The sequence below is a fragment of the Haliotis cracherodii genome, unplaced genomic scaffold, assembly GCF_022045235.1.
Source record: "Haliotis cracherodii isolate W230 unplaced genomic scaffold, xgHalCrac1.p SCAF_29, whole genome shotgun sequence".
Lineage (NCBI taxonomy): Eukaryota > Metazoa > Mollusca > Gastropoda > Lepetellida > Haliotidae > Haliotis > Haliotis cracherodii.
Window position 1 is genome coordinate 3,811,864 of NW_027266285.1, and position 21,467 is coordinate 3,833,330.

Here is a 21,467-nt window from a genome sequence, read left to right on the forward strand (position 1 = left end):
ATAAGGTATGGACTTACCTGGGCAGGGATTGATGTTACTAAATACACTGCCCACAGTACCAGAGCAGCCTCAACCACAGCTATGTAGTTGCCCGTTCCAGTTTGTGATGTCCTCACCAAGGCACGATGGAGTTCAGAGTAAACTTGGTTGGGATGGGGTTGGGGGTTGGGATGGGGTGCCAGTCTATTGAGTGGGTATCCATGTTATCGGGCAGATTAAAACAGGATTTCTTAAAATTACAAATTATTGGTTGTTTGTCCCTTAATTGGGTTAGATTCATGTTGTTTAAAGTTTCAACAGACCGACAGGTTTGAAGTCTCATGGGACCCCAGAATCACGTGACTGGATGGTAGAATTAGTTAATTAAACAAGACTTACCTGTAAGTTGATGTTTGAACCATTGTTCCCTCCCTTGGGCCTTATGTCTATTGCCAATCTGTCGAAACTTCACTTTAAAGTCTGGTCTATGCATGCGCAGTTGCAATCTCATGTTACTCTTCATCACGCCTGACTGGCTGGTAGAATTCCAATCAAACTTCAACTTACAGGTAAGTCTCTTTTAATTTACTAATTATCTGAGTATTATTTCCTGTAGTTTTGCTTTTGAGCTAACTGTTGTACATGTATTGTGGTGACAGACCTGCACAATATTGAGGTTGTGCTGAACCACACCATGTTGGCGATCAAGGTGAAGCAGAATGCAGGAACTGTTGGTAGCCATCCACCCATAGACCAAAATCAAGTCTTCAGGCAAATGGAGGTGAGTCCTAGTTAGAATACTACCTATGTATTGTATCAAACACTGGTAAAGAGCAAGCCTACTTCAAACACTGGTAGAGAGGTGCCTTCTTCAAACTCTGGTAAAGGGGGTACCTACATCAAACACTGGTAGAGAGGTGCCTACATCAAACACTGGTAAAGTGGTACCTACATCAAACACTGGTAAAGGGATGCCTACATCAAACACTAGTAGAGAGGTGCCTACATTAAACACTGGTAAAGTGGTACCTACATCAAACACTGGTAAAGAGGTGCCTACATCAAACACTGGTAAAGGGATGCCTACATCAAACTCTGGTAAAGGGATGCCTACATCAAACACTGGTAGAGAGGTGCCTACTTAAAACACTGGTAAAGTGGGTACCTACATCAAACACTGGTAAAGGGATGCCTACATCAAACACTGGTAGAGAGGTCCCCACTTCAAACACTGGTAAAGGGGGTACCTACATCAAACACTGGTAAAGGGATGCCTACATCAAACTCTGGTAAAGGGATGCCTACATCAAACACTGGTAGAGAGGTGCCTACATCAAACACTGGTAGAGAGGGTACCTACATCAAACACTGGTAGAGAGGTGCCTACATCAAACACTGGTAGAGAGGTGCCTACTTCAAACACGGTAAAGGGGGTACCTACATCAAACACTGGTAGAGAGGTGCCTACATCAAACACTGGTAGAGAGGTGCCTACATCAAACACTGGTAAAGGGGGTACCTAAATCAAACACTGGTAAAGGGATGCATGCCTACATCAAACACTGGTAAAGAGGTGCCTACATCAAACACTGGTAAAGGGATGCCTTCATCAAACACTGGCGAAGTGGGTACCTACATCAACCACTGGTCAAGGGAGTGCCTACTCCAAATACTGGTAAAGTGGGTACCTACTTCAAATACTGGTAAAAGGATGCCTACATCAAACACTGGTTAAGAGGTGTCTATTTCAAACTGGTAAATTGGGTACCTATATCAAACTCTGGTAAAGTGGGTACCTATATCAAACACTGGTAAAGTGGTACCAATATTAAACACTGGTAAAGTGGTACCTATATCAAACACTGCTAAAGTGGTACCAATATCAAACACTGGTAAAGTGGTACCTATATCAAACACTGGTAAAGTGGTACCTATATCAAACTCTGGTAAAGTGGTACCTATATCAAACTCTGGTAAAGTGGTACCTATATCAAACTCTGGTAAAGTGGGTACCTATATCAAACACTGGTAAAGTGGGTACCTATATCAAACTCTGGTAAAGTGGGTACCTATATCAAACTCTGGTAAAGTGGTACCTATATCAAACACTGGTAAAGTGGGTACCTATATCAAACTCTGGTAAAGTGGGTACCTATATCAAACACTGGTAATGTGGTACCTATATCAAACTCTGGTAAATTGTGTACCTACATCAAACTCTGGTAAAGTGGGTACCTATATCAAACACTGGTAAAGTGGGTACCTATATCAAACACTGGTAAAGTGGGTACCTATATCAAACTCTGGTAAAGTGGGTACCTATATCAAACACTGGTAAAGTGGGTACCTATATCAAAGTAATTGATGGTTGTCCCCCTTTAACACCAGGTGCGTATGGAAGAAATCCGTAAAACCTCCAAGATCCGTGATGTGATGAAGTCGCCAGTGAAGCGTGCAAATGCTCGAGGTCGAAGGAAGGACAGGCAGCAAATAAGGAGACTGCAGGGGAGGGTTTCTCAATTTGTGAGTTGAGTAGAGACTACATGAGATACTTTCATTGATAATTTCTTTTTTGAATGTTACTGTAATATGGTGAAGATATTGGAAATGTTCTCAGTGTATGTTGTATAGAGAATAATCAGTACTTGTTACTCCAGCTCTTGGCCAGACACTCTCTTGTATTAGAAACCCATGTGTTGGTAGAGCCAGCAGATCATTTAACCATCATTATTTAAATGTCATAGTGATGTACCATTGGAAGGACAGCAGATATCTCTGTTAATGTGTTGTACAACACAAGTACATGTGTGTTGTACCAGTGAACAAGTACGTGTGTTGTGCCAGTGAACAAGTACATGTGTGTTGTACCACTGAACAAGTACATGTGTGTTGTACCAGTGAACAAGTACGTGTGTTGTGCCAGTGAACAAGTACATGTGTGTTGTACCAGTGAACAAGTACATGTGTGTTGTACCAGTGAACAAGTACATGTGTGTTGTGCCAGTGAACAAGTACATGTGTGTTGTGCTGGTGAACAAGTACATGTGTGTTGTACAGGAGAACAAGTACATGTGTGTTGTACAGGTGAACAAGTACATGTGTGTTGTACTGGTGAACAAGTACATGTGTGTTGTACCAGTGAACAAGTACATGTGTGTTGTACAGGAGAACAAGTACATGTGTGTTGTGTTGTACCAGTGAACAAGTACATGTGTGTTGTACAGGTGAACAAGTACATGTGTGTTGTACCAGTGAACAAGTACATGTGTGTTGTACCAATGAACAAGTACATGTGTGTTGTACAGGTGAACAAGTACATGTGTGTTGTAACAAAGAACAAGTACATGTGTGTTGTACCAGTGAACAAGTACGTGTGTGTTGTGTTGTACAGGAGAACAAGTACATGTGCCTGCTGGATCGCTACAAGCTAGTGTGGAATATGTACAACAAACAACAGAAAGACATAGATAAGATGTAAGTCACACCTAGAATTCTTGGCTTGCTGGTGCTTTAAGCATTACTTCGATATATGTGGTACTTAATTTTCTGTTTCAAAGTGTCTTCATTAATTATAGCCCAGTTTACCTACATACCACTCCAAATCACATGAGCTGCTATGATAAGCCTTGTCTACTGTGGGTCCAGTCACATTTGTAGAGGTGAGGTGAAATTGGGTTTAACGTCGCGTCCAAGATTATTGCACTTATATAGCGACGTGCATGTACATGTGTGTGTTTGTTTGGCTGCTTGTACTAGTCGGGACTGATGCCGATTTATAGTGCTAGCTCACTGAGATACCATGCCGCAGTTTAACATGAATACCCCACTCAGTCACTGTATACTGACTCCGATCCGACCAGTCCTTGTTTTAGCCCCTTATTGCCGAGCGCCAGACAGGGTAACAACAAGTACCATCTTTTAACGTCTTTTGGTATGACGCGGTAGGGGATCGAACCCCGGACCTTTCACTCTCCGGGCGGACGCTCTACCACTAGACCACGGAGGCGGTCCACACTTGTAGAGCTTGAGAGAGGATTAGAGGAGTTTTTATCATTCTTGAAGAAAATGTTTTGATAAACCTAGTCTACCTTGATCTGATCAACAAACTCTGCCATGTTTTCAGCCAAGCTGACTTTGACCAGACTGTCAAGAAGAAGGTCAAGGAGAAGCAAAACTCAGTGGTTACAGCAATCAAAACAGAATTCAAAGAGGTGCACTAAATACTAAAATATTGATATTTAGTTCCAACTTTTAGAGCCTGCTTATAGATAAAAGCAACCTACACACATACCTAGCTTTGTGTGACTGTGACTGTGACTGTCCTTCTTTCAGAGACGAGCATATCAAGAGCAGCAGCTCCACATGAGCATCTCAGACCAGAGGAGGAACCTGCATCTCCTCCACACGGCCTTTGAGGAGAACAGGATCTCACATGAGCTACATTCGGTGAGATAAGATCTCACTGTCTGCTTGTGAGACAAGAACATTACAGAGCAACAATTGATAACTTTAGCAGTAGTAAATGTTTGGATTCTGAGAAGAAGGTAGTAGATTCTTATTTACTGAGATGTTGTAAAAGCTGTGGCTAAAATGCTAGGACAGTTGCTGATTATATTGTTTAATGCAGATGGCTTCAAGTTTGCTGCACCAGGCACTGGAAATTCCCCGGAAGCGGTTCCGTTACCTCATTGAGCGATACATTGCACACTGTGCTCTGAAGGAGGCTGAGAGTAAGTCTAGGCAGTCGCCGCTGTCAGTGAGTGCTGATGGTTCAGTGTATGAATACCTTGATGCAGTTTTATGTGTTGCATTAGATCACATTTGTATGTAACATTCTGTTTTGTCCGGTAAGCTCCACTGATGAAAGTCCATATGACACTTAACACTTGATGCTGAGAGCCAAATTCTGGCTGATAGACTGAAAGGTTTTTGGCTGTAAGTGTAAGAATGGGTTATATATTGTAGGTAGGTGATTCAACCAATTTGGCAATATTGACCCATATTTTGTATTTGTTTTGAAACCAATGTTTCTTAATGTTTATTTAAATCTAAATGTGAAAAACATAAGAAATCAACATCAAATGTCATTACCACAACATATGTCAGTATGGAAATCCTAATTTGTTCGAATTAATCTCAGAATTATTTCTACTGTAAGTTGCAACGATGTGAATAAATCACTAATTATATGGTGTACAAATTTCGAAAGTGTTTCTTTCATATTAAATAGATATAAAAAATGTGTTTGATGCAACATTTTCTTTGCACTAATAACATCCAAAGTGAGATGCAGAATAAACAGGAACTTGAAGCTATAGGTGCATTATCATTCTTTTGTACAGAAAAATAGTGAGGCTGCAAGCAGAAACATGTTGTAATGTCAATTCTGTTGTAGTAATGACAACAGTGTATTGGTAATGTCAACACTGTTGTAGTAATGGCAACACTGTTGTAGTAATGACAACACTGTATTGGTAATTTCAACACTGTTGTAGTAATGGCAACACGGTAGTGATAATGTCAACACTGTTATAGTAATGACAACACTGTATTAGTATGTCAACACTGTTGTAGTAATTGCAACACTGTATTGGTAATGTCAACACTTTTGTAGTAATGGCAACATTGTAGAGGTAATGTCAACACTGTTGTATTAATGACAACACTGTAGTGGTAATGTCAACACTGTTGTAGTAATGACAACACTGTAGAGGTAATGTCAACACTGTAGTGGTAATGACAACATGGTTGTGGTAATGACATCATTGTTGTGGTTATGGCAACACTGTAGTGATAATGACATCACTGTAGTGGTTATGTCAACACTGTTGTGATAATGACAACTCGGTTGTGGTAATGACATCACTGTTGTGGTAATGCCATCACTGTTGTGGTTATGACAACACTATTGTGATACTGTCAACACAGTTGTGGTAATGCCATCACTGTTGTGGTAATGCCATCACTATTGTGATATTGTCAACACGGTTGTGGTAATGACATCACTGTTGTAGTAATGACATCATTGTTGTGGTAATGACATCACTATTCTGGTAATGACAACAAGGTTGTGGTAATGCCAACACTGTTGTGGTAATGCCATCACTGTTGTGGTAATGCCATCATTGTTGTGGTAATGCCATCACTGTTGTGGTAATGACAACACGGTTGTGGTAATTTCAACACTGTTTTAGTAATGTCAACACTGTTTTGGTTATGACAACACTGTTTTGGTAATGTCAACACTGTTTTGGTAATGTCATCACTGTTGTGGTAATGACAACATGGTTGTGGTAATTTCAACACTGTTTTAGTAATGCCATCACTGTTGTGGTAATGCCATCACTGTTGTGGTAATGCCATCACTGTTGTGTTAATGACAACACGGTTGTGTTAATGACAACACGGTTGTGGTAATGACAACTTGGTTGTGGTAATGACAGTGTTGCGGTAATGTCATCACTGTTGTGGTAATGACATCATTGTTGTGGTAATGACAACACTGTTTTGGTAATGTCATCACTGTTATGGTAATGACATCATTGTTGTGGTAATGACAAATCTGTTGTGGTAATGACAACGTGGTTGTGGTAATGACATTGTTGTGGTAATGTCATCACTGTTGTTGTAATGACATCATTGTTGTGGTAATGGCAACACTGTTCTTGTAATGACATCACTGTTCTTGTAATGACATCACTGTTGTGGTTATGTCAACACTGTTTTGGTAATGTGATCACTGTTTTGGTAATGTGATCACTGTTTTGGTAATGTTATCAATGTTGTGGTAATGACAACTTGGTTGTGGTAATGACAACACTGTTGTGGTAATGTCATCACTGTAATGTGGGTGTAAGGTGGGGTAATGTAGGTGTAAGGTGGGGTAATGTGGGGAAATGTAGGTGTAAGGTAGGGTAATGTAGGTGTAATGTGGGGAAATGTTGGTGTAATGTGGGGTAATGTAGGTGTAAGATGGCGTAATGTAGGTGTAATGTGGGGAAATGTAGGTGTAAGGTGGGGTAATGTAGGTGTAAGGTGGGAAAATGTAGGTGTAATGTAGGTGTAAGGTGGGGTAATGTAGGTGTAATGTGGGTTAATGTAGGTGTAAGGTGGGGTAATGTAGGTGTAAGGTGGGGTAATGTAGGTGTAATGTGGGGTAATGTAGGTGTAAAGTGGGGTAATGTAGGTGTAAGGTGGGTTAATGTAGGTGTAAGGTGGGGTAATGTAGGTGTAAGGTGGGGTAATGTAGGTGTAATGTGGGGAAATGTAGGTGTAATGTAGGTGTAATGTGGGGTAATGTAGGTGTAATGTGGGGTAATGTAGGTGTAAGGTGGGTTAATGTAGGTGTAAGGTGGGGTAATGTAGGTGTAAGGTGGGGTAATGTAGGTGTAATGTAGGTGTAATGTAGGTGTAATGTGGGGTAATGTAGGTGTAAAGTGGGGTAATGTAGGTGTAATGTGGGTTAATGTAGGTGTAAGGTGGGGTAATGTAGGTGTAAGGTGGGGTAATGTAGGTGTAAAGTGGGGTAATGTAGGTGTAAGGTGGGGTAATGTAGGTGTAAGGTGGGGAAATGTAGGTGTAAGGTGGGTTAATGTAGGTGTAATGTGGGGAAATGTAGGTGTAATGTGGGTTAATGTAGGTGTAAGGTGGGGTAATGTAGGTGTAAGGTGGGTTAATGTAGGTGTAATGTGGGGTAATGTAGGTGTAAGGTGGGGTAATGTAGGTGTAATGTGGGGAAATGTAGGTGTAATGTGGGGAAATGTAGGTGTAAGGTGGCGTAATGTAGGTGTAATGTGGGGTAATGTAGGTGTAAGGTGGCGTAATGTAGGTGTAAGGTGGGGTAATGTAGGTGTAATGTGGGGTAATGTAGGTGTAATGTGGGGAAATGTAGGTGTAAGGTGGGGTAATGTAGGTGTAAGGTGGGTTAATGTAGGTGTAATGTGGGGAAATGTAGGTGTAATGTGGGGTAATGTAGGTGTAAGGTGGGGTAATGTAGGTGTAATGTTGGGAAATGTAGGTGTAAGGTGGCGTAATGTAGGTGTAATGTGGGGTAATGTAGGTGTAAGGTGGAGTAATGTAGGTGTAAGGTGGGGTAATGTAGGTGTAATGTGGGTTAATGTAGGTGTAAGGTGGGGTAATGTAGGTGTAATGTAGGTGTAAGGTGGGGTAATGTAGGTGTAAAGTGGCGTAATGTAGGTGTAAGGTGGGTTAATGTAGGTGTAAGGTGGGGTAATGTAGGTGTAATGTGGGGTAATGTAGGTGTAATGTGGGGTAATGTAGGTGTAATGTGGGTTAATGTAGGTGTAAGGTGGGGTAATGTAGGTGTAATGTGGGGAAATGTAGGTGTAAGGTGGGGTAATGTAGGTGTAAGGTGGGGTAATGTAGGTGTAAGGTGGAGTAATGTAGGTGTAATGTGGGGTAATGTAGGTGTAATGTGGGGTAATGTATTGGAGAAAACACGCTCATTGGTAGAAGCCCCACGTTTTTTCCCGACCCCCAGGGCATGCTCTGTCTACCAAAACCTCGTGAGCGTGTTTTTCCATGCTTATAAATCGAAAAAAGAAACTTAAAACAACATTTATCAACATTTTTATGTTTCGAACATACTTTCCATGAACCTTAGGAAACGCACATGAAATATCTGTTGCTGGTGTACTGATCTTGAAAAGGACATTCTAAAAACCAGTGAGGCTTATCAACACCTGTAGCCTCGTGGTACACTCACTGGGTTACAGATATGAAGGTTGCGAGTTCGATCCTCGGGAATCTAAAGAAAACATTTGTCATTTGATTTTACATTTCATTACATGTTACAATCTGAACGGAAGTTGTATTAATAAAATACCCAGGACATTATATAAAATCCCTGGGATGTTATATAAAATCCCAGGGACATTACAACGTCCCTGTTTATGAGATTTAACCCGACTGGAAAGTAAAACCTCACAATATGTTTTAATGCCTATAGAAAGAATTCTCTTACATAATAGCCATCCCAATGAATAGGTTTATAATGTAGGTGTAAGGGGGGGGTAATGTGGTGGGTGTAAGGTGGGGTAATGTAAGTGTACGGTGGGGTTATGTAAGTGTACGGTGGGGTAATGTTGTGGGTTTAAGGTGGGGTAATGTTGTTAGTGTAAGGTGGGTTAATGTTGTACGTGTAAGGTGGGGTAATGTAGGTGTAAGGTGGGTTAATGTAGGTGTAAGGTAGGGTTCTGTAAGTGTACGGTGGGGTAATGTTGTTGGTGTAAGGTGGGGTAATGTTAGTGTACGGTGGGGTAATGTTGTAGGTGTAAAGTGGGTATATGTTGTTCGTGTAAGGCGGGGTAATGTTGTACGTGTAAGGTGGGGTAATGTAAGGGGGGCGCGGGTAATGTTGTAGGTGTAAGGTGGGGTATATGTTGTTCGTGTAAGGTGGGTTAATGTTGTACGTGTAAGGTGGGGTAATGTAAGGGGGGCGCGGGTAATGTTGTGGGTGTAAGGAGGGGTATATGTTGTAATTGTAAGGTTGCAGCAATCTGCTGTTCAATGAAGTCAAGTCTGTTGTAGGTAACGTGACAACAGTTTTTGAGGAAGAGAAGCTTAGTGATGACCAACGGTTAGAGATCAAAGGACACATGGAGGACATGCAACATCGGCTGCACACTGGGCTGTCCCTGCACCATCCTCTGATGCAGAAACTGGAGGCTGAGAGGAGGCTAATCTTCAAGCAGATTCTGCAAGTGTGAGTATAGAGCCAGGGACATCTGACTGTCAGTATAGAGCCAGGGACATCTGACTGTCAGTATAGAGCCAGTGACATCTGACTGAGTCATGATAGAGCCAGGGACATCTGACTGAGTCATGATAGAGCCAGGGACATCTGACTGTCAGTATAGAGCCAGGGACCTCTGACTGTCAGTATAGAGCCAGGGACATCTGACTGTCAGTATAGAGCCAGGGACATCTGACTGAGTCATGATAGAGCCAGGGACATCTTACTGCTGTGTCAGTATAGAGCGAGGGACATCTGACTGAGTCATGATAGAGCCAGGGACCTCTGACTGTCAGTATAGAGCCAGGGACATCTGACTGTCAGTACAGAGCCAGGGACATCTGACTGTCAGTATAGAGCCAGGGACCTCTGACTGTCAGTATAGAGCCAGGGACATCTGACTGTCAGTATAGAGCCAGGGACATCTGACTGTCAGTATAGAGCCAGGGACATCTGACTGTCAGTATAGAGCCAGGGACATCTTACTGCTGTGTCAGTATAGAGCCAGGGACATCTTACTGTCAGTATAGAGCCAGGGACATCTGACTGTCAGTATAGAACCAGGGACATCTGACTGAGTCATGATAGAGCCAGGGACATCTGACTGTCAGTATAGAGCCAGGGACATCTGACTGAGTCATGATAGAGCCAGGGACATCTGACTGTCAGTATAGAGCCAGGGACATCTGACTGAGTCATGATAGAGCCAGGGACATCTTACTGCTGTGTCAGTATAGAGCGAGGGACATCTGACTGAGTCATGATAGAGCCAGGGACCTCTGACTGTCAGTATAGAGCCAGGGACATCTGACTGTCAGTACAGAGCCAGGGACATCTGACTGTCAGTATAGAGCCAGGGACCTCTGACTGTCAGTATAGAGCCAGGGACATCTGACTGTCAGTATAGAGCCAGGGACATCTGACTGTCAGTATAGAGCCAGGGACATCTGACTGTCAGTATAGAGCCAGGGACATCTTACTGCTGTGTCAGTATAGAGCCAGGGACATCTTACTGTCAGTATAGAGCCAGGGACATCTGACTGTCAGTATAGAACCAGGGACATCTGACTGAGTCATGATAGAGCCAGGGACATCTGACTGTCAGTATAGAGCCAGGGACATCTGACTGAGTCATGATAGAGCCAGGGACATCTGACTGTCAGTATAGAGCCAGGGACATCTGACTGAGTCATGATAGAGCGAGAGACATCTGACTGAGTCAGTATAGAGCCAGGGACATCTTACTGCTGTGTCAGTATAGAACCAGGGACATCTGACTGTCAGTATAGAGCCAGGGACATCTGACTGTCAGTATAGAGCCAGGGACGTCTGACTGTCAGTATAGAGCGAGAGACATCTGACTGTCAGTATAGAGCCATGGACGTCTGACTGTCAGTATAGATCCATAGACGTCTGACTGTCAGTACAGAGCCAGAGACGTCTGACTGTCAGTACAGAGCCAGAGACGTCTGACTGTCAGTACAGAGCCAGAGACGTCTGACTGTCAGTATAGAGTGAGGGACCTCTGACTGTCAGTATAGAGCCAGGGACCTCTGACTGTCAGTATAGAGCCAGAGACGTCTGACTGTCAGTATAGAGCCAGGAACATCTGACTGTCAGTACAGAGCCAGAGACATCTGACTTTCAGTATAGAGCCAGGAACATCTGACTGTGGATATATAGCCAGGGACGTCCTACTGTCAATATAGAGCCAGGGACATCTGACTGTCAATATAGAGCCAGGGACATCTGACTGTCAGTATAGAGCCAGGGACATCTGACTGTCAGTATAGAGTCAAGGAAGTCTGACTTTCAGTGTAGAGCCAGGAACATCTGACTGTCAGTATAGAGCCAGGGACATCTGACTGTTAGTATAGAGTGAAGGAAGTCTGACTTCCAGTGTAGAGCCAGGAATGTCTGACTGTCAGTATAGAGCCAGGGACATCTGACTGTTAGTATAGAGTGAAGGAAGTCTGACTTTCAGTGTAGAGCCAGGAACATCTGACTGTCAGTATAGAGCCAGGGACATCTGACTGTTAGTATAGAGGCAGAAACATCTGACTGTCAGTATTTCCCGTCACCTGTCACACTGCCTTCATTGTAGGTTCAACGAGGTCCTGATAGAGACAGGGGTTCTTCTCATCCAACCAATTTTCAAGGACAACTCGCAAGAAGTCACCAAACGATTACGTTCAGTAACTAAACGAAAACGCATGAAGACGATTAAAGCAGCACCATGCAGGATGCAAGTGTTGGACCTTTCTTCTGGTATTGTGGGTAGCACCATTCCCCTCACCTTCAAGGATGACCAGCCCATGTGGCAGACAGTAAGTATACATCAGCAGCAGGGATTATAACACTTGGATGCAAAGATATGCCTAATGGGAACCAAATGCATAATGAAACATTAAACATGTTGGTCTAAAATGATGTACCGGTACTTGTTTCATGGGGGCGGTCGGGTAGCCTAGTGGTTAAAGCGTTCACTCGTCACGCCGAAGACCCGCGTTGGATTCCTGACATGGGTACAATGTGTGAAGCCCATTTCTGGTATCCCCCGCCGTAATATTGCTGGAATATTGCTAAAAGCGGCGTAAAACCATACTCACTCACTCACTACTTGTTTAATTTAGCTCGGTTTCAAATTGTGTTTACTAACTGTATTGAATATTGATATATTGACAAGCAGATATTGACATGGCCGATTTCAGATACAATTTCTTCGACCATTGCATCAAAATTCTCTGAAGTTGTATCACTGGTGGAGTACATTAATTATTTTCTGGAGTAGTATAGGTAATAGCGGTTCTGCCACAACCACACTGGAGCCAGATTTATATACCTATACCACCACTACAGGGGGAATTCTTTATGCCAAAACGCTGATGCGATTTAACGATCGTCATGACATTAAACTAAATTGTAATGAAAATATTCTCTATTATTTTTACTCATATGTATACCATAATTTTAACAAAGTGATACTCAACATTTTTACTAAGTTCTTCGTTCATTTTACTAGGAGACCAGACTATATACTCTTCTTGGTAATTGGAAAGAAACAATTGATGACCGTATTTGGTTGGTTTGACATCACTGATATAATATATACCTTGTGGTAATTCTCTCTATTTGATAATTTTGTCCCTCAGCATAAATGCTTCGATAGCTTTTTCGAGTTCTTCCTTTGTTGGTATGTAATTCTCCATTATTATATACTTATGTAAGCATTCTTCTAAATAAATGTATGATTTTATGCGGTGTGATCTAATGATAGTAAGCAATCTATTTTTAATCTCCAACGAGTTCTTTGGTTTTGGCACGGAATAATTGACGCGATTGTTGTCTCCCCTGTTCTATGAACTTTTTTTTCTCGTCCTCGCTAATACAACTGGTTTTATGAGAATTTGATCGAATCTCCTGCTTCATTGCGTTGTATTTGGTGAGTTCTGACAACACTAAACGAATCTCCTCCTCGGATATCTTACAATCAGCCATTGCTGTTGAAATATGATCCTCAATGCTGTTCAACTTTGCTTCGGCGAGTATCCGAATATTATCATGTTTTAATGCTTTCTTTTGCATCTTACGAGAAATGAATTTTTTTGCTATTCCTGCCAGTACTGAGACTATGGCGTCTATTTCCATGCCAAGTACGATAGGCGCAGCGAATATAGTGGATAATAAACCACCACCGGCTACACCGAATCCCATGCCAGCCGTTACTAACTCAGTGTCAACTCCGTCGAGAGCATTCACGGCTCTGCGATACTTTTTATACAATCCAAGTCTCAATTCCCTATCCTTCTCTATTCAATGTTTTATGTCGCTTATTTGATGTAATCGAAATCCATCAACAGTATCCATCTTTTCATCGAGCGCTGGATATAAACCCATAGTGTATATGATTATATCATATAATAGTTTTTAATAAGTGTTGCTTCAATGTTTTGAGAGTATACATCAACCTTATTATATGTATATTATACGGCATGAATATCTTAGTAAGAGAAATGCTGTCACTTTTAATAATTTGGACCCCCTCAAGGGTTGAAACGGGTGATACTCCCATATAAACAAGCATGAAATACTCACATCCCCCGCCAATATGACATGTCGGGTGTGTGTAATGCATTAGCTCCTGAGAACTATGTTCACTGTGCCTTTTTGTAAAGAAATATAGTACGTTTTTCAAGATCTGCCTTGGAAACGAGGACTACCGCCATATTCAGTCTAAATCAAAGTCGTTGCCATGGAAACTCAAAAAATCCCAAACTATCAAAAGGCACCAGTTTACCACTAGACCTATCAATGTGCAAAATATGGTGAAGAAAAATGGTACGGTTTTCAAGATCTGCTCTGGAAACGAGGACTACTGCCATTTTCAGTCTAAATCAAAGTCGTTGCCATAGAAACTAAAAAAATAACATTTTTGAAAATGCCAATCAATGAAAAGGCACCAGTTCACCACTAGACCTATCTATGTGCCAAGTATGAAGAAGAAATCTGGTACGGTTTTCAAGATCTGCTCCGGAAACGAGGACTACTGCCATTTTCAGTCTAAATCAAAGTCATTGCTATTGAAACTAAAAAAATAACATTTTTGAAAATGCCAATCAATGAAAAGGCACCAGTTCACCACTAGACCTATCTATGTGCCAAGTATGACGAAGAAATCTGGTACGGTTTTCAAGATCTGCTCCGGAAACGAGGACTACTGCCATTTTCAGTCTAAATCAAAGTCATTGCTATTGAAACTCGAAAAATATTTTTTTTTTAAATCCCAAACTATCAAAAGGCACCAGTTCACCACTAGATCTATCTATGTGCCAAGTATGGTGAAGAAATATGGTATGGTTTTCAAGATCTGCTCCGGAAACGAGGACTACCGCCATTTTCAGTCTAAATCAAAGTCATTGCCATGGAAACTCGAAAAATAACTTTTTTAAAAATCCCAAACTATCAAAAGGCACCAGTTTACCACTAGATCTATCTATGTCCCAAGTTTGGTGAAGAAATATGGTACGGTTTTCAAGATCTGCTCCAAAAACGAGGACTACCGCCATTTTCAGTCTAAATCAAAGTCGTTGCCATGGAAACTCGAAAAATATTTTTTGTTAAAATCCCAAACTATCAAAAGCCACCAGTTTACCACTAGACCTATCTATGTCCCAAGTTTGTTGAAGAAATATGGTACGGTTTTCAAGATCTGCTCCGGAAACGAGGACTACTGCCATTTTCAGTCTAAATCAAAGTCATTGCCATGGAAACTCAAAAAATAACTTTTTTTTAAATCCCAAACTATCAAAAGGCACCAGTTCACCACTAGATCTATCTATGTGCCAAGTTTGGTGAAGAAATTTGGTACGGTTTTCAAGATCTTCCTTGGAAACGAGGACTACTGCCATTTTCAGCCTAAATCAAAGTCGTTGCCATGGAAACTCGAAAAATAATTTTTTTTTAAATCCCAAACTATCAAAAGGCACAAGATTACCACTAGATCTATCTATGAGCCAAGTTTGGTAAAGAAATATGGTACGGTTTTCAAGATCTGCTCCGGAAACGAGGACTACCGCCATTTTTTTTAGTCTAAATCCAAGTGGTTGCCATGGAAACTCATAAAATAACTTTTTTTTAAATCCCAAACTATCAAAAGGCACAAGATTACCACTAGATCTATCTATGAGCCAAGTTTGGTAAAGAAATATGGTACGGTTTTCAAGATCTGCCTTGGAAATGAGGACTACCGCCATATTCAGTCTAAATCAAAGTCGTTGCCATGGAAACTCAAAAAATCCAAAACTATCAAAAGGCACCAGTTTACCACTAGACCTATCAATGTGCAAAATATGGTGAAGAAAAATGGTACGGTTTTCAAGATCTGCTCTGGAAACGAGGACTACTGCCATTTTCAGTCTAAATCAAAGTCGTTGCCATGGAAACTCAAAAAATAACATTTTTGAAAATGCCAATCAATGAAAAGGCACAAGTTCATCACTAGATCTATCTATGTGCCAAGTTTGGTGAAGAAATATGGTACGGTTTTCAAGAGCTGCTCCGGAAACGAAATGTGACGGACGGATGGACGGACGGCACCCATTCCTATATCCCCCTTCCACTTCGTGGCGGGGAATAATAATACTGCAACGTTGACGTTGGTGTTTCTTTAGCCATTTAATTGATAGACCTGGTAATATTTTGAAGGCATCTTCTGGTGCATCTCCAAACAAGACTTCAATAATAAGCGTAGAAAGATCAGGTATTGCACTCAAGTTATCTTTAGTATCATTGAATTCAGTAACCAAATTTAAACTAACACTTTTTTATGCCGGACGACTAAATAACAAACGACCTGGGTTTTCTGGCAGGGGAGAGACTAACACACTTTTTCGATTTGATGGGATATAAGCCCCGAGTACGACCCACTATTTATTATCTTAGTTAAATTATGTGCCTTACTCGTCATCACATACGGTGGGGTAATGACAATATTCAGTAGCCACTTGATTTTTGCTTCGATCATAGTCCATTTATTATCATCGTTGCGAGTAAGATTATACAAAGTGTTTTTATTGAGTCTACTAAGGTCGACATCGCTTAAATCTCCTAGATTACCTGTGAATGTAACTTCTTTCCGCTTGTATACATTATCTTGTAAGTGTAAAGTGTATAACTTACCATCGGTACCAGGTTTACCAAATCCTTCTGTGTCTCCGAGATCGGAAAGCGCAATTGTATTACATTGTCTGAGTGTTCCAGGGCCTGATGAATCAACCATTATTTATAATATGGAGTGTTACACTCAAGTATCCTATATGTACAGGTTGATGTTTTACATCTAATACAGACATTTTGAGGTCTGAAATAATACCACGCTTTATTTTTTTATATTGTAATGATGAGAAAGATTCCGTTCTACCGCTATTGTATTTTTCATCTTTGACTGGAATAGCTCTCAGTAGAGTTGAAGGACTTTCAAGTTGAATATTATCCGTTGTACTGATCTTATCAAGATGGATGCACAACTCTTTATAGGGACCTAAATCGGGTAATTTAACTCCATACCATGTTTCATTGGGTTGTATTACTACATCTATTGATTCAACTCCTATTACAAATCCAAGTGTATCTGATAAGCTCCAATGAATGATTACTTGCTTTTCTCCAATGCTTAAATTCAGCATCCCATTCGACTCATTTTGTGTGAGACTAGCTACCAAAGGTTTAAAAATTTCATCACTGAGTGAGCATACGCTGTAATACCCATCATGTATAGTGTGCACGTCTATATCCATAAATATCTTGTTATTACCTCTCGCATCACTTATATTGGTCCACCGCGGGTAATATGTTACATCACAGAGAGCGACTTCAAGTTGTCCATCCGAGTAATCGATAGTATGAAGCAGTTCAATAGACTGACCATTTGTTATTCCCGGGAGTGTGACATACATATTAAATATACAAAGATTCTATATCATAACTTAAATATGTATTTGTCAGGAATTTAATGTTTCTACGAGTAAAGATTGGCGTCTGAGTGGAGTTAACCATGGTCTAGGTATTCCGTACGCTGGTGCACACTCCTCTGTTAAAGAAGTCTTGAGGACTTGATCGATGGTTTCTCGAATTCGACTGATTTGTGAACGAAGTGCCTTTCTATTACTGGAAGCAGCCTCGAGGCGGGCTGATCTTTCGTCTTCTAAGTTACGCAATCTTTCAGCAATGCGGCGTCTACTGAATTCATCACCCGCCTGTTCATGTTTTGTTTTCTCATAAGCTATATGCTTGTCCAGTTCGGATAGCTTGGCTATATTATTGATGAGTTCTCCCCGCATTGTTTGCATTGCCTTGTCAAGACCTCGTAATTCCCTAATACTGAACTCCGAGGATGGTACCTGTAACGTAGAATTATCGTAGTAGGTATCCAAGATTTCTCCGAGTCCGTCCGAGGCCAGCTTCGAGCTTTCTTCCGAATTATCTTTGGTACCGAGTTCAGCACGCAGTCTGAAGAACCTTAGTAGTCTTCGCAGAAAGTTTTTCTCGTGAGTAGTCTACAAAACCTAATTCATTACGAACAAAGTTGATGCCGTGTTTACTGGCTATCGTAGACAAGGCTAGGGGCTTAAGGTACTAGAATTCATAAGATCAATATCCGGAGAGCCACTCAGTCGCAATATTCCTTTACTATCTATCGTAAACTTTGAATAGTCACGACCAATTGGTATTTCTTTTAAGGCATCATAATAATCATTAACGGCTGGTTTCAAAAGTTCATCGTTAAGATTCGTAAAGCTGGTTTCATTAGTACCCTCTTCGTTTGTATTAGTATCAGTTATGTTATCTAGATTAATATCATCCATTTTTATATGAAACATAAGGTTACATAATTTCAATATAACAATGTCTTCACAATACGGACGCAAGTTAAACCCACAACGTAGACTTCGGGATCCATTAGGTGTCAAAGCAATTCGTCAGTCTGTAACTATAACTAATAACCCGAGTACCATTGATCATAATCAAACGCTTCTGGTTCGCTTTCCTAATCTCGGCGCACACGATGTGTTAGTTCCGGGAACTGTCCGACTAGCATTTACGATTAGTTTGACTTCTGCCGACGTTAACAGGGAGCCTGTTCAGAACATGGGTCGTGCTATCGTTAAGAAAATCGCGATAAAAATTAGCGGTATTGAGGTGTTGAGTATCAATGATAGCGATGTATACTATTGTTACATGGATCTCTGGAGAACGGATAAAGAGAGGGAAAACTTACAGTACCAAGGTATTTGTAATCGGAACACGTTGAGACTGCTTGTGGGTGCTGATAATGGTGATAATACCATCGTAAATGATCTCGCTGTTGCCGGCGCATTAGGTAACTGATTCTATATTCTGCTCAACTTTGAATTACTAGATAGTCACATGCCCTTTTATCAAGCATCCCTAGGTGATAGGTTAGAATACAAACTCACTTTTAATGACTATGGTAGAGTAATCAGAGCTGCTGAAGATGCTAGCTATTCCATTGACAATATCTCACTGGAGTATGATATGATAACAGATCCTGAATTAGCCAGACAAATTCATAACCAGTATACAGGAAGTTTAGCCATTTTGTACGATCGCATGCTTCGACACCGAAAGATCATAAGGAGCAAAAAAGATATGACTTGGAATATCAATATAAATCGTTGAAGGGTATTTTAATGTTGTTCGAGGACCCCTCCGATGCATTTAAAAGAAATATCGAGAAGTTCTACAATCCCAAGATTACAAAAGTAGAATTGACTATCGAGGGCGTTCCTAATCAACTATATAGTCAAGAAATGCCAGCGTATCAACAATGGGATGAGATTAAAAAACTCTCTTCTATAAATCGAAGCACAGAAGTTAAGCACTGTAAACTCGTATTAAAAACCGATCAACCAGCTGCTTATGTAATTGCTTAGCAAAAATATAGCACAATTATAGCAAAAACAGCAACTGCTAAGCAAAATTATAGCAAAAATATAGCAAATATAGCAACTGCTAAGCAAAATTATAGCAAAAATAGCAACAGCTAAGCAAAAAAATATAGCAAAATTATAGCAAAAATATAGCGCAAATATAGCAAAAATATAATAAATTGAACATTAGTGGTTATTATGTAATAATGTGGCTTGAAATCCTCATTCTTTCGCAACAGTTTATTATTACGGGCTGTATTGGATATGCCATATTTTATTATGTTAGACTTGAATATCTCCTTAGGTATTACATTATGGAATGCGACGAACTCATCGAACAAATGCTCAAAGAACATGATCAACATACAGAAGAACATACAGATAAACATAGAGAAAGATTCGCTGCTTTGGTAGCCGGTGGAAAATGTTCCCAATATTTGAGGGAAAATTATACCATCGAAAAAATTGATAACATGACCGATGAAGAAAATAAAAAACTGTATGCGAGTTACGAGTCTAGACTGGGAGCTACCATGACTAAAACAATAGGGTCGGCTATGTACAACTATACACAGTCGTAGCTAGTACGTTTCTTCCTATCCCGGCAGAACATTGCATGTTTTTATGCGAATCTCTCGAGAAAGACCCATTCATCTAACACGCTAAAAGCGCAGTAAGCTGTGAGTTTTATCATAGATACGGAATGTTCTTAGCTCCACTCACCACAGCTTTAATAACGGCTAGTATTGTCAATTTAAACATACGTGCCCACTTAATAATAATGGAGACTCAAGTGACACCACAACAGATTGTGGAGACGCAAAAAGTGAACGAGGAAATACCAGCGATTGCACAATCACAACAAGTGAATGAGGAAATACCAGCAATTGCGAAATCACAAGCCAGAGTTACTAAGAACCCCAGAAAAAATCGCCGCTGGTAGGAAGGGTGCTTTAGCGAGGAAGGCTAGAAAACTAATACATAATTCAAATATTGAGCTTAGTCGTCCGATTATAACTTGGGCACTAGGTGTTGTTGCTATAGCGGCTGTATGGTTGTTTTATAAGACCGGAGAAGAGAAAACATCACCCCCGATTACACAATAACAAGTTCAATTAGAGGTTAGCCCCCATATAATGATATAAAAAGCTTCACTACTCCAGTTACAGACGGTAAAATTTGGTAAACACAATGTATCATTCAGCGGTGGTCAGCAGCTTGTCCATTTCTATGCCTGTATAGCTAAAATGATTTCTAAACCCAAGCTAGATTTTAATGGTTATGATATCGGTATGCTAATTCTTGATATTGGATTGGCTATGGCTACAAAAGATATGCTCATCAAACAAGGGCTTATCCCGGAAGACATAATGAAGTAATTAAACATTTGAATATTTTATATTCATATAAATATGGCAACAATTGCGATGATGGTCGGTGGGGCTATTGTTAATGCTCTAGCTTTTTCGGGGAATAATTATTTATTTTCTACTCTGAGGGAATCAAACGCTAAAGAAGTTGAAGAGGAGCGTAAAAGACATAATAAAGCATTAGAACAACTCGAAGCATGGAGAGATTAGATTTTATTAATGATGAACTGCGTAAACAAGGACATTCAATTCAAACGTTTAAGGATGTTGAATCTGCCATGCGTGAATACTTCCTCGTTTAAGGAAAAAAACTTGACCCAATACAGAAACCAACAATAAGTCAGTTTTATACACCATCAGAGGAACAAAAAACCAGAGAGACAGCATTTATAGCTTTGGGATTGACAGTCATTGTAATTTTCAGTTATACAATAACTACGCATAAACCATGACCTGTAAACATATATATGTCACCCTGACTGCTAATCTATAAATAACCCTGACTGCTAATCTATAAATAACCCTGACTGCTACTCTATAAATACCGCTGACTGTTGTCTATTTTTAGCTACACAGTGGAGATGTGATTTGCATTTAGACAAATGATACAAGTAGAGATTGCTGCAGAGCATCAATAGCTCCCCGCAATATAATGTTATGTGCAGAGGAAGGAAGTGTAAGCTATGGGAGGAGAGAATTTGTATTAAGTACAAATTGGTTGTTATTAATGTACTTATCTTTGGAAAGCACAGTAAAAGAAACAGTGTCTTTAATTGGTCAGCACAAAGAAATCCCAGGCAAGAAAACCGGGCATGTCAGGCAAAACTTGATATATACCCATTATCAGTACCAAAAACAAAAATCCTATATAGATAACACAACAAATGTCATTTTAAAGCATGCTTTTGCAGCAAA

At 40.5% G+C, this 21,467-nt stretch overlaps 1 protein-coding gene across 4 annotated transcripts in view; it reads left to right on the top strand.

The window, feature by feature from the left end:
• The window catches only part of LOC139473478 (putative leucine-rich repeat-containing protein DDB_G0290503), a 101,266-nt gene that overhangs the window by 68,802 nt on the left and 10,997 nt on the right, over positions 1 to 21,467 (top strand). For all 4 annotated transcript variants that reach the window (XM_071256074.1, XM_071256077.1, XM_071256076.1 and 1 more), the window contains 8 exons: positions 639 to 760; positions 2,368 to 2,502; positions 3,371 to 3,453; positions 4,103 to 4,190; positions 4,312 to 4,425; positions 4,607 to 4,709; positions 9,529 to 9,703; positions 11,838 to 12,060. In XM_071256074.1, coding sequence (XP_071112175.1) covers positions 639 to 760; positions 2,368 to 2,502; positions 3,371 to 3,453; positions 4,103 to 4,190; positions 4,312 to 4,425; positions 4,607 to 4,709; positions 9,529 to 9,703; positions 11,838 to 12,060 — 1,043 coding nt within the window. The remainder of the gene's footprint in view (positions 1 to 638; positions 761 to 2,367; positions 2,503 to 3,370; positions 3,454 to 4,102; positions 4,191 to 4,311; positions 4,426 to 4,606; positions 4,710 to 9,528; positions 9,704 to 11,837; positions 12,061 to 21,467) is intronic.